This window comes from Chiloscyllium punctatum, chromosome 8 (assembly GCF_047496795.1).
Source record: "Chiloscyllium punctatum isolate Juve2018m chromosome 8, sChiPun1.3, whole genome shotgun sequence".
Lineage (NCBI taxonomy): Eukaryota > Metazoa > Chordata > Chondrichthyes > Orectolobiformes > Hemiscylliidae > Chiloscyllium > Chiloscyllium punctatum.
This window is the reverse complement of record NC_092746.1, coordinates 130,979,279-130,993,311: the sequence shown is the minus strand read 5'-3', so window position 1 is coordinate 130,993,311 and position 14,033 is coordinate 130,979,279. Positions and strand designations below refer to the sequence as shown.

The 14,033-nt window shown below is 50.2% G+C and overlaps 1 protein-coding gene across 3 annotated transcripts in view; it reads right to left on the bottom strand.

Moving 5' to 3' along the window:
* The window catches only part of LOC140480928 (uncharacterized), a 276,989-nt gene that overhangs the window by 239,526 nt on the left and 23,430 nt on the right, over positions 1-14,033 (bottom strand). For all 3 annotated transcript variants that reach the window (XM_072576515.1, XM_072576518.1, XM_072576516.1), the window contains exons 7-9: positions 13,827-13,949; positions 10,880-11,002; positions 4,872-4,994 (exon numbers count right to left, since the gene is read on the bottom strand). In XM_072576515.1, the coding sequence (XP_072432616.1) occupies positions 4,872-4,994; positions 10,880-11,002; positions 13,827-13,949 (369 nt within the window). The remainder of the gene's footprint in view (positions 1-4,871; positions 4,995-10,879; positions 11,003-13,826; positions 13,950-14,033) is intronic.

The window sequence follows — 14,033 nt, the reverse complement described above, 5'->3', positions numbered from 1 at the left end:
TGCAGAGGGTGGGGGTGCAGTGGGTGGGGGTGCAGTGGGTGGGGGTGCAGTGGGTGGGGGTGCAGTGCCTGTGGGAGAAGTGGGTGTGGGTATGGTCCAGTCTGTAACTCCCTCTGGGGTATCTGTTATTCTGTATGTAAACCACCCTGAACCCCTTTTTTAGATTCCAGTCTGTAACGCGCTCCAAGGTATCTGCTATTCTGTATATAAACCACCCTGAACAACTCAATGATATTCTAGTCTGTAACTCCCTCCTGTGTTTTTGTTATTTTACATATGACCTACCCAAACCCCTTGATTAAATTCCGTCTGTAACTCCCTCCTGGGTATACAGTATGTGGGTACAGTGGTTGTGGGTACAGTGCGCAGGTACAGTGTGTGCGGGTACAGTGTGGGCGGTGCAGTGGATATGGGCACAGTGGGTGTGGGTGAAGTGGGTGTGGGTGCAGTGAATGTGGGTGCAGTGAATGTGGGTGCAGTGGGTGTGGGTGCAGTGGGTGTGGGTGCAGTGGGTGTGGGTGCAGTGAGTGTGGGTGCAGTGAGTGTGGGTGCAGTGGGTGTGGGTGCAGTGAGTGGGGTGCAGTGAGTGGGGGTGCAGTGAGTGGGGGTGCAGTGCATGTGGGAGAATTGGGTGTGGATACAGTGGGTGGGTGCAGTGGATGTAGGTGCAGTGGGTGGGGGTGCAGCGGATGGGAGTGCAGTGGGTGGAGGTGCGGTGGGTGGAGGTGCGGTGGGTGGAGGTGCAGTGGGTGGATACAGTGTGTGGGTGCAGTGGTGTGGATACTGTGGATGGGGGTGCAGTGGGTGCAGGTGCAGGGTTGTGGGTGCAGGTGCAGCGGGTGCAGGGGCAATGGTGCGGGTGCAGTGGGTGTGGGCACAGTAGGTGTGGGTACAGTGTGTGGAGGTGCAGTGGGTGTGGGTGCAGTGGGTGTGGGTGCAGTGAGTGTGGGTGCAGTGAGTGTGGGTGCAGTTGGTGCGGATTCAGTGGGTTTGGGTGCAGTGGGTGCGGGTACAGTGGGTGCGGGTACAGTGGGTGGGTACAGTGGGTGGGTACAGTGTGTGTGGGTGCAATGGGAGTGGGTCCAGTCTGTAACTCCCTCCGGGGTATCTGTTATTCTGTATGTAAACCAACCTGAACAACTCAATGAGATTCTCGTCTGTACCTCCCTCCTGTGTATTTGTTATTCTATATATGACCTACCCAAACCCCTTGATTAGATTCTGTCTGTAACTCCCTCCTGGGTATACAGTGTTTGGGTACAGTGTATGTGGCCACAGTGAGTATGGGTACAGTGGGTATGGGTACACTGTGCGCGGGTACAGTGTGTGGGTGCAGTGGGTGTGGGTGCAGTGGGTGTGGTGCAGTGGGTGCGGGTGCAGTGCGTGGGTTCAGTAGGTGTGGATACTGTGGGTGTGGGTTCAGTGGGTGTGGGCGCAGTGGGTGTGGGCACAGTGCATGGGTACAGCGGTTGTGGGTATAGTGGGTGTGGGCGCAGTGGGTATGGGTGCAGTAGGTGTGGGTATAGTGGGTCTGGGTGCAGTGTGTGTGGGTGCAGTGTGTGTGGGTTCAGTGGGTGTGGGTTCAGTGAGTGTGGGTGCAGTGGGTGTGGGTGCAGTGGGTGTGGGTGCAGTGAGTGTGGGTGCAGTGAGTGTGGGTGCAGTGGGTGTGGGTGCAGTGGGTGTGGGTGCAGTGACTGTGCGTGCAGTAGGTGTGGGTACTTTGGGTGTGGGTGCAGTGGGTGTGGGTGCAGTGTGTGCGGTGCAGTGGTTGCTGTGGGTGTGGGTACAATGTGTGTGGGTGCAGTAGGTGTGGGTGCAGTGAGTGTGGGTGCAGTGGGTGTGGTTGAAGTGGGTGTGGGTGAAGTGGGTGTGGGTGAAGTGGGTGTGGGTGAAGTGTGTGCAGTGCAGTGGGTATGGATGCTGTGGGTGTGGGTACAATGTGTGTGGGTGCAGTAGGTGTGGGTACAATGTGTGTGGGTGCAGTGGGTGTGGGTGCAGTGAGTGTGGGTGCAGTGAGTGTGGGTGCAGTGAGTGTGGGTGCAGTGAGTGTGGGTGCAGTGAGTGTGGATACTTTGGGTGTGAGTGCAGTGGGTGTGGGCACAGTGGGTGCAGGTGCAGTGCGTGTGTACAGTGGTTGTGGGTAGAGTGTGTGTGGGCACAGTGGGTATGCATGCAGTGGGTATGGGTACAGTGGGTGTGGGTACAGTGGTTGTGAGTGCAGTGGTTGTGGGTGCAGTATGTGTGGGTGCAGTATGTGTGGGTGCAGTGGTTGTGGGTGCAGTGGGTGGGAGTGCAGTGGGTGCAGGTGCAGTGCCTGTGGGAGAAATGGTTGTGGGTACGGTCCAGTCTGTAACTCCCTCTGGGGTATCTGTTATTCTGTATGTAAACCACCCTGAACCCCTTGATTAGATTCCAGTCTGTAACGCGCTCCAAGGTATCTGCTATTCTGAATATAAACCACCCTGAACACCTCAATGAGATTCTAGTCTGTAACTCCCTCCTGTGTTTTTGTTATTCTATATATGACCTACCCAAACCCCTTGATTAGATTCCAGTCTTTAACTTCCTCCTGAGTATACAGTATGTGGGTACAGTGGGTATGGGTACAGTGGTTGCAGGTACAGTGTGTGCGGGTACATTGGGTGATGCAGTGGGTATGGGTACAGTGGTTGCAGGTACAGTGTGTGCGGGTACATTGGGTGGTGCAGTGGGTGTGGGTGCAGTGGGTGTGGATACAGTTGGGTGGGGGGTGCAGTTGGTGCGGATTCAATGGGTTTGGGTGCAGTGGGTGCAGGTGCAGTGGGTGGGTGGAGTGAGTGTGGGTGCAATGGGTGTGGGTGCAATGGGTGTGGGTGCAGCGGGTGGAGATGCAGCGGGTGGAGATGCAGCGGGTGGGTACAGTGTGTGGGGGTGCAGTGAGTGCAGGTGCAATGGGTGTGGGTGCAATGGGTGTGGGTGCAGTGGGTTTGGGTGCAGCGGGTGGAGATGCAGCGGGTACATCAGCAGTGGGTGGAGGTGCAGTGGGTGGGTACAGTGTGTGGGTGCAGTGGGTGTGGGTTCAGTGATTGTGGATACTGTGGTTGGGGGTGTGGGTACAGTGGGTGTGTGTATACAGTGAGTGCAGGTGCAGTGGGTGTGGGTTCAGTGGGTGTGGGTACAGTGGGGGTGGGTACAGTGGGAGTGGGAGTGGGGATGGCTCGTATGTATGGGTACAGTGGGTGGGTACAGCATGTGCGGGTACTGTGGGCGTGGGTACAGTGGGTGTGGGCACAGTGGGGGAGGGTAGTGTGTGGGTACAGTGGGGATTGGTGCAGTGGATATTGGTACAGTGGGGGTGGGTACAGTGGGGGTGGGTACAGTGGGGGTGGGTACAGTGGGTGTAGGTGCAATGTGTGGGTTCAGTGGGTGTGTGTACAGTGGGTGTGGGTGCAGTGGGTGTGTGTACAGTGTGTTTGGGTGCAGTGGGTGTGTGTATGCAGTGTGTGTGGGTGCAGTGTGTGTATACAGTGGGTGTGTGTATACAGTGGGTGTGTGTACAGTGGGTGTGTGTATACAGTGGATGTGGGTGCAGTGTGTGGGTACAGTAGGTGTGGGTTACAGTGGGTGTGGGTGCAGTGTGTGTGTGTACAGTGTGTTTGGGTGCAGTGGGTGTGTGTATGCAGTGTGTGTGGGTGCAGTGTGTGGGTACAGTGGGTGTGTGTATACAGTGGGTGTGGGTACAGTGGGTGTGTGTATACAGTGGGTGTGGGTGCAGTGTGTGGGTACAGTACATGTGGGTTACAGTGGGTGTGTGTACAGTGGGTGTGGGTGCAGTGTGTGTGTGTACAGTGTGTTTGGGTGCAGTGGGTGTGTGTATGCAGTGTGTGTGGGTGCAGTGTGTGGGTACAGTGGGTGTGTGTATACAGTGGGTGTGGGTACAGTGGGTGTGTGTATACAGTGGGTGTGGGTGCAGTGTGTGGGTACAGTACATGTGGGTTACAGTGGGTGTGTGTACAGTGGGTGTGGGTGCAGTGTGTGTGTGTACAGTGTGTTTGGGTGCAGTGGGTGTGTGTATGCAGTGTGTGTGGGTGCAGTGTGTGGGTACAGTGGGTGTGTGTATACAGTGGGTGTGGGTACAGTGGGTGTGTGTATACAGTGGGTGTGGGTGCAGTGTGTGGGTACAGTACGTGTGGGTTACAGTGGGTGTGGGTGCAGTGTGTGTGTGTACAGTGTGTTTGGGTGCAGTGGGTGTGTGTATGCAGTGTGTGTGGGTGCAGTGTGTGGGTACAGTGGGTGTGTGTATACAGTGGGTGTGGGTACAGTGGGTGTGTGTATACAGTGGGTGTGGGTGCAGTGTGTGGGTACAGTACGTGTGGGCTACAGTGGGTGTGTGCACAGTGGGTGTGTGCACAGTGGGTGTGTGCACAGTGGGTGTGCGTATACAATGTGTGTGGGTATACAGTGGGTGTGGGTGCAGTGTGTGTGTACAATGTGTGTAGGTGCAGTGGGTGGGTACAGTGATTGTGGATACTGTGGGTGGGGGTGCAGTGTGTGGGTACAGTGGGTGTGGGTTTACAGTGGGTGTGGGTGCAGTGGGTGTGTGTATACAGTGGGTGTGTGTATACAGTGGGTGTGGGTGGACTGTGTGTGTGGGTTCAGTGGGTGTGTGTATACAGTGGGTGTGTGTATACAGTGGGTGTGTGTATACAATGGGTGTGGGTGGACTGTGTGTGTGGGTTCAGTGGGTGTGTGTATACAGTGGGTGTGTGTATACAGTGGGTGTGGGTGGACTGTGTGTGTGGGTTCAGTGGGTGTGTGTATACAGAGGTTGTGTGTATACAGTGGGTGTGGGTGCAGTGGGTGTGGGTGAAGTTGGTTTGAGTGTTACTCACTGACACAGGTTGTATTGTCCTTGTCCAGCGCCAGTCCAACAGGGCACCCACAGACGTGTCCTCCATTTCCGTTGGTGCAGGAGTGGGAGCAATGACCATTATCAATCTTACACTCATCAATATCTGAGAACAATGACAGGAATAGTTAGGCCAACACTCTGGGAGACAGCGTTTAACTGACACCCAGCATGGGTCAGCAACTGGAGTGGACCAGCCATCATGGACACTCACTTGCTGACTCCCCAGAACCTGCACACCACCCACAAGACCCAAATAAGGATGCTGTTATGATCCTTTTACACATTACAGGAATATTTCAAAAGTGACAAGTTTCTGAGACTGACAGAAATGATCAAAAAACAAAATATCACTTTAAAGGTCTCTACTTTTTTCCACCAGCTAACCAATAACAAAACGCCTGAGACATTTCTGGCAGATTTGCATGTTGATGAGGAATGACTCCCTGTTGCTCCGAGCTCTCAGGCACCCTTCCATCCTGCAGCCAAACTGGGTCTAAAACTCTAGGGCCCTTTCTATGTTGTTCCACTCAGACTGACAATCCCAGAACAGATTTTCACCGGTAAGGTCCAAGTTGGTCCATCTTTCTCCAAAAGATCCTTCCTTTTGGACAGAACATCCCCTCAATGTGAGGCCTACATAAACACATCAAACAAACTAGCAGTAGGAGTGGGCTATTCAGTCCCTCAAGCCTGCTTCATTGTTTGCTAACAATAGGTGGCACAGTGGCTCAGTGTGCATCTGGGACCTTACAGCATCAGGGACCCAGGTTCGATTCCAGCCTCAGGCGACTGTCTGTGTGGAGTTTGCACATTCGCCCCATGTCTGCATGTTTCCTCCAGGTGCTCCGGTTTCCTCCCACAGTCCAAAAATGTGCACATCAGGTGGATTGGCCATGCTAAATTACCCATGGTGTTGGGTGTGTTAATCAGGGGTAACTATAAGGTAGGGGAATGGGTCTGGGTGGGTTATTCTTTGGAGGGTTGGTGTGGACTGGTTGGGCTGAAGGGTCTGTTTCCACGCTGTAGGGATTCTATTAGACACTGATGCATTTGTGTTTCAGGGAAGGTGATGGTTTTATCGCTCGTTAATCCAGGGACTCAGGGTTCGAATTCTACTCTGGTGGATGGCAAAATCTGAGCTCAATAAAAATCTGGAATTAATATGATAGTGACCAGGGGAGTGTTACCAACTGACAAAAAATACATCTGGTTCACTGATGTCCTTTGGAGAGGGAAATCTCTCATTCTTACCTGGTCTGGCCTACATGTGACTCCAGACCCACAGCCATGGGTGACTCTTAACTGCCCTCTGGGTAATTAGGGATGGGCAATAAATGCTGGCCCTCATCCTGTGAATGAATGAAAAATAACTACTCCCAATAACCTCCGATTCCATGCCAAATAGAAGTCTACCTACTACAGTCTGAAAAATATAGAACAACCTTTAACCCAGTGCATCCTGAGGCAGATTCCCAGAGTGGCACAACCCTCCCAGAGACAATTTCTCATCTCCGGTAAAAGGCTGCTCCTTCCTTTTAAACAGAGCCTCTCCTGGTTCGAGATAACTTCAGTCAAGTCATTCCTCACCCTTCCACACTCCAGTGGAAAGAAATCCAGTCTGACTAATCTTTTCTCATAAGACAACCTGCTCATTCCGGACATCAATCTATAAACCTGTTCTGAACTGCCTCCAGTACATTTACGTCCTTCCTTAAATAAAGAGACTGAAACACCACACACCACAACGATGTATACTGATGTATTACATCCATATTCTTACATTCAATTTGTTTGGTAATAAAGAACAGCATTCCAGTCACCTTCATGGTAATGTGCTGTACCTGAGCTACAGCCAATACCTGCATATTAATTACAGGAAGACAGTTGTGAATGTTGGAGCTCTAAACATCTTCAGTTGCTTCATCAATGACCTTCCCTCTGTCATGAGGTCAGAAGTGGGGATGGTCACCGATGATTTACAATGTTAGTACCATTTGCGACTCCTCAGAGACTGAAGCAGTCCATGTTCAAATGCAGCAAGATCTGGACAGTATCTAGGCTTGGGCTGGCCAATGGTAAGTAACACCCGCGCCACAGAAATACCAGCCAATGACCATCACCAAAAAGAGACAGTCTAACCACCACTCCTTGACATTTAATGGTGTTGCCATCATTGAAACCCCCCCACTATCAACATCCTGGGGGGGTTATCATTGACCAAAAACTCACCATAAATACAGCGGCTACAAGAGCAGGTCAGAGGCTGGGACTCCTGCAGCAAGTAACCCATCTCCTGACACCCCAAAGTCTGTCCACCATCTACAAGGCACAGGTCAGGAGGGTGATGGAATACTCCCTACTTGCCCTGGATGGGGGCAGCTCAGATAACCCTCGGGAAGCTTGACACCATCAGGACAAAGCAGCCGCTTGACTGGCACCACATCCACAAACATCCCCTCCCTCCACCACCCACACTCAGTAGCAGCAGTGTGTACCATCTACAAAACGCACGGCAGAAACTCACCAAAGATCCTCAGACAGCACCTTCCAAACTCACGACCACTTCCATCTAGAAGGACAAGGGCAGCAGATACATGGGAACACCATCCCCTGAAAGTTCCCCTTCCAGCCACTCACCATCCTGACTTGGAGATATATCACCGTTCCTTCAGTGTCACTGGGTCAGAATCCTGCAATTCCCTCCCTCAGGGCATCGTTGGTCTACCTACAGCACATGGACTGCAGTGGATCAAGAAGGCAGCTCACCCCCACCTTCTCAAGGGGCAACTAGGGACGGGAAATAAATGCTGGGCTCAGCCAGTGACACCCACATCCCAGGAGTGAATGGATATAGGTTCAGTATCCAATGGTGAAAGAGAGAGTGGAGACAGATCGGATCCTATTTCTGCTAAAAGGTCCTTCCAAGTTCACGGGCGGGGGGTAGGAATGTGTAGGAATGACTTTTTAGCCCTCAACAAATCAGGGCAGAATGTCCACCATTACAAAACTTGGGGGTGGGAGGGTTTAAACTAATGCAGCAGGGGGATGGGAATCTGAATTGTACTTCCAGTGTACAGGAGGTTGAGGGTAGTGAGGTCAGGGATAGGTTTACAAGGTCGCGAGAGGGCACCGGCAATCAAGGTGTTGGTTTGAAATGTGTCTACTTCAATGCCAGGAGCATCCAGAATAAGGTGGGTGAACTTACAGCATGGGTTGGTACCTGGGATTTCAATGTTGTGGCCATTTCAGAGACATGGATAGAGCAGGGATTGGAATGGTTATGGCAGATTCTGGGATTTCAATGTTTCAGTAAGAACAGAGAAGATGGTAAAAAAGGGGGAGGTGTGGCATTGTTAGTCAAGGACAGTATTATGGTTGAGGACTCATCCACTGAGGTAGTATGGGCTGAGGTTAGAAATAGGAAAGGAGAGAGGTCACCCTGTTGGGAGTTTTCTGTAGGCTTCCGAATTGTTCCAGGGATGTAGAGGAAAGGGTAGCAAAGACGATTTGCAATAGGAGCGAGAGTAGCAAGGTAGTTGTTACAGGGGACTGTAACTTCCCCAATATTGACGGGGAATATTATAGTTCAAACAGTTTAGATGGGTCAGTTTTTGTTCAATGTGTACAGGAGGGTTTTCTGACTCCATATGGAGACAGGCCAACAAGGGGAGATGCCATATTGGATTTGGTACTGGGGGATGAACCCGGCCAAGTGTTAGATTTGGAGGTAGGTGATAGTGACCACAGTTCAGTTATGTTTACAATAGCAATGGGCAGGGATAGGTATATACCACAGTGAAAGAGGTATAACTGGGGTAAAGGCAATTATGATGCAATTCAGCACAATTTAGGATGCATAGGATGGGGAAGGAAACTGCAGGGGATGGACACAACTGAAATGTGGAGCTTATTCAAGGAACAGCTACTACGGGTCCTTGGTAAGTATGTACCTGTCAGGCAGGGAGGTAGATGTCGAAAGAGGGAGCCATGGTTTATTAAAGAAGTTGAAGCTCTTGTCAAGGGGAAGAAGGCAGCTTATGTGAGGATGAGGCGTGAAGGCTCAGTTGGGGGGGCTTGAGAGTTATAAGTTAGCCAGAAAAGATCTAAAGAGAGGACTAAGAGCCAGGAGGGGACATGAGAAGTTGTTGGTGGATAGGATCAAGGCAAATCCTAAGGCCTTCTATAGGTGTATCAGGAATAAAAGAATGATTAGAGTAAGATTAGGGCCAATCAAAGACAGTCGTGGGAAGTTGTGTGTGGAATCTGAGGATATAGGGGAAGGGCTTAATGAATACTTTTCATCAGTATTCACATTGGAAAGGGGCAATGTTAGTGAGAATATGGAGATACAGACTACAACATTAGATGGGATTGAGGATGACAAAGAGGTGGTTTTAGCAATTTTGGAAGATCTGAAAATAGATAAATCCCCTGGGCCAAATGGGATTTATCCTCGGATTCTCTGGGAAGCCAGGGAGGAGACTGCCGAGCCTTTGGCTTTGATCTTTATGTCATCATTGTCGACAGGAGTAGTGTGAGCAAACTGGAGGATAGCAAATGTTGTTCCCTTGTTCAAGAAGGGTGTAGGGCCAACCCTGGTAATTATAGAACAGTGAGCCTTACTGCAGTTGTGGATAAGGTGTTGGAAAGGTTATAAGAAACAGGATTTATAATCATGTGGAAAGGAATAATCTGATTATGGATAGTCAACATGGTTTTGTGAAGGGTAGGTCCTGCCTCACTAACCTGATTGAGTTCTTCAAGAAGGTGACAAAACAGATGGATGAAGGTAAAGCAATTGATGTGGTGTATATGGATTTCAGTAAGGTGTTTGATAAGGTTCCACATGGTAGGCTATTGAACAAAATAAGGAGTTTCGGGATTGAAGGTAATTTAGTGGTTTGGATCAGAAATTGGCTAGCTGAAAGAAGACAGAGGGTGGTGGTTGATGGGAAATGTTCATCCTGGAGCTCAGTTACCAGTGGTGTACCACAAGGATCTGTTTTGGGGCTACTGGTGTTTGTCATTTTTATAAATGATCTGGAGGTGGGCATAGAAGGATGGGTTAGTAAATTTGCAGATGACAGTAAGGTAGGCAAAGTTGTGGATAGTGCCGAAGGATGTTGTGGGTTATAGAGGGACATAGATACGATACAGAGCTGGGCCGAGAAGTGGCAAATGGAGTTTAATGCAGAAAGATGTGAGGTAGTTCACCTCAGAAGAAGTAGTAGGAATGCAGAGTACTGGGGTAATGGTAAAATTCTTGGCAGTGTAGACGAATAGTGAGATCTCCTTGTTCAGGTGCATAAATTTCTGAAAGTTGACACCCAAGTTGATAGGGTTGTTAAGAAGGCATATGATGTGTTGGCTTTTATTGGTAGGGGATTGAGTTTCGGAGCCACGAGGTCATGCTTCAGCTGTACAAGACACTGTTAAGGCCACACTTGGAGTATTGTGTACAGATCTGGTCACCACATTATAGGAAGGATGTGGAAGCTTTGGAAAGGGTTCAGAAGAGATTTACCAGGATGTTGCCTGGTATGGAGGGAAGGTCTTATGAGGAAAGGCTGAGCGAACTGAGGCTGTTTTTGTTGGAGAGAAGGTTGAGAGGTGACTTAATAGAGATGTATAACATAATCAGAGGGTTAGATAGGGTGGACAGTGAGACCCTTTTTTCTCGGATGGTGAAGACTTACACAAGGGGACATAGCTTTGAATTCAGGATGATAGATATAGGACAGATGTCAGAAGTAGTTTCTTTACTCAGAGTAGTAGGGGCATGGAATGCTATGCTTGCAACAGTAGTACACTGTCAACTTTAAGGGCATTTAAATGAGCATTGATATACATGTGGATAATAATGGAATAGTGTAGGTTAGATGGGCATCAGATTAATTTCACAGGTCAGTACAACATTGAGGGCTGAAGGGCCTGTACTGCGCTGTAATGTTGTAAGTTTTAAAAGCATTGTAAAAGAGTCGCACTTACCAACACACTGCTTCATATCAACATGCAATTGGTATCCATGGGAACAGGAGCAGGTATAGGACCCATTGGTATTTGTACAGATTTGACTACAACCTGCATTCTCATCGACACACTCATCGAAATCTGGAAAACAGAATAAACTGCTGAAAGATAAAAAACAGTAGAATCACAGATAACAATGCATCACTCCCGATGAGCTCAATGGTACATCCCTCCCCGATGCGCTCAATGGTACATCTCCCTCCTCCCCTGATGAGCTCGATGGTACATCCCTCCCCAGTGAGCTCAATGGTACATCCCTCCCCGATGAGCTCAATGGTACATCCCTCCCCGATGAGCTCAATGGTACATCCCTCCCCAATGAGCTCAATGGTACATCTCCCTCCTCCCCCGATGAGCTCGATGGTACATCCCTCCCCGATGCGCTCAATGGTACATCTCCCTCCTCCCCAATGAGCTCGATGGTACATCCCTCCCCGATGAGCTCAATGGTACATCCCTCCCCAATGAGCTCAATGGTACATCTCCCTCCTCCCCAATGAGCTCGATGGTACATCCCTCCCCGATGCGCTCAATGGTACATCTCCCTCCTCCCCAATGAGCTTGATGGTACATCCCTCCCCGACGAGCTCAATGGTACATCTCCCTCCTCCCCTGATGAGCTCGATGGTACATCCCTCCCCGATGAGCTCAATGGTACATCTCCCTCCTCCCCAATGAGCTCGATGGTACATCCCTCCCCGATGCGCTCAATAGTACATCTCCCTCCTCCCCAATGAGCTCGATGGTACATCCCTCCCCGATGCGCTCAATGGTACATCTCCCTCCTCCCCTGATGAGCTCGATGGTACATCCCTCCCCGATGAGCTCAATGGTACATCTCCCTCCTCCCCAATGAGCTCGATGGTACATCCCTCCCCAATGAGACCATTCCATTCTGTGCTCACTTTGAACAGAAGCTCGGTGAAATGATGTCACCTGCCCCAACAGCCCCAGGTGCCCTGGACCCACAGTCACTGCTGCAGGGGTCAGATCGGCCTTCCTGAGGGTGAACCCACAGAGAGGGACAGGCCCAGATGGAGACCCTGGCCGTACACTCAGGTCCTGCATGGACCAGCCGGTGGGAGTATTCACTGACATCTTTAACCTCGTCTTCCTCTGATCTGACGTTCCCACCTGCTTCAAGGAGACCCAATTATACCAGTGCCAAAGCAAAACCTGACAACGTGCCTCGATGACTCCCGCCCAGTGGCTCTGACACCCATCATTATGAAATGCTTCGAGAGAGGTCTTGAGGCGATCCTAGCAGTGAGTGATGGTTGCAGCAGCGGAAGGTGGGTTCAGGCCCAGTCGGAGAGACGGGGACAGCAGCAGGGACTGTATCAGCAAGGTGGGCCCCGTGCAGACTCATGGTGGCAGTAGAGTTGAGTTTGAGCCAGTGTGGTACCTGGTGGTAATAGTGGCATCTGCATTGGCAAGGTTCATCGAGGCCACACAGTGACATGGGGTTCGTGGAGGTGAGATGGTACCGAGGAGTACAAAAGACAAAAAGTGCCATCTCACCCTCCTCCAGTGGTCCACAGTATCACAGATACAGTCCTCAACCAATTTGATTCACTCCACTTGCTATCAAGAAATGGCTGGAGGCACTGGATACTGTAAAGGCTACGGACCCTGACAACATTCTGGCAATAGCACTGAAGACTTGGTGCTCCAGAAGTGCCTCTCCCCTAGCCAAGCTTTTCCAGTACAGTTACTACACTGGCATCTACCCGACAATGTGGAAAATTGCCCAAGTATGTCCTGTACATAAAAAGCAGGAGACATCCAAGCTACTCTCGATCCTCAGTAAAGTGATGGACGGTGTCAGTAACAGAGCTACCAAGCAGCACCTGCTCAGCAATAACCTGCTCAGTGACCTGCCCAGTTTGGGTTCCTCCCAGGGTCACTCAGCTCCTGACCTCATTCCAGCCTTGGGTCAAACATGGACAGAAGAGCTGGATTCCAGAGGGGAGGGGAGAGGGACAGCCCTTGATACCGAAGCTGCATTCGGTTCAAAGAGGCAGCTCACCACCCCCTTCCTCAACAGCAATAACTATTGGCCCAGGAGGTAACACCCAGGAGTGAATAAAAAAAACCACTTGCCTTTATTAGTCGAGGCCTACATTATAAAAGCAGGGAAGTTATGTTAAAACTGTACCTTTGGTTAGGTCACAATTGGTGTACTGTAAGGAGAGGTGATGGCTTAATGGTATTATCGTTAGGCTATTAATCCAGAGACCCAGGTAATGTTCTGGGCATCTGGGTTCCAATTCTGCCACAGCAGTTAGGCCACTTTTGGAATACTGCATTTAATTCCAGTCTCCCAGCTATAGGAAGGATGTTGCTAAACTTGAAAGGGTTCAGAAAAGATTTACAGGATGTTGCCAGGGTTGGAGGATCTGAGCTACAGGGAGAGGCTGAATAGGCTGGGGCTGTTTTCCCTGGAGTGTCAGAGGCTGAGGGGTGACCTTATAGAGATTTACAAAATCATGGGGGGTATGGATAGGGTAAATAGGCAAAGTCTTTTCCCTGAGGTGGGGGAGTCCAGAACTAGAGGGCATAGGTTTAGGGTGAGAGATGAAAGATAAAAAAGAGACCTAAAGGGGCAACTTTTTCACGCAGAGGGTGGTACGTGTATGGAATGAGCTGCCAGAGGATGTGGCGGAGGATGGTACAATTACAACATTTAAAAGACATCTCAATGGGTATAACAAAAGGAAGGGTTTGGAGGGATATGGGTCAAATGCTGGTAAGTTGGACTAGATTGGTTTGGGATATCTGGTCAGCATGGACAAATTGGACCAAAGGGTCTGTTTCCACGCTGTATATTTCTATGACTTGATGACTACTGTTTTACTGCAGTTTAACTCCATTGTTTTACTATAGTTTATCTGTATTAGTTTACCTGTGCAAGTCTTGCTGTCCTTGGTCAGTGTGTAACCTTTGTTACATTGGCACTTGAAGCTGCCTGCTTCGTTGACACATACCTGCTGACACTGCCCATTACTGACGGAGCACTCATCGATGTCTGTAAAATCACAACCAACAGCAATCAGGGAGAAGGGTTGGGAGCAAGCATCAGGACTCATATTGGGTGGAAAAACCTCCTAAT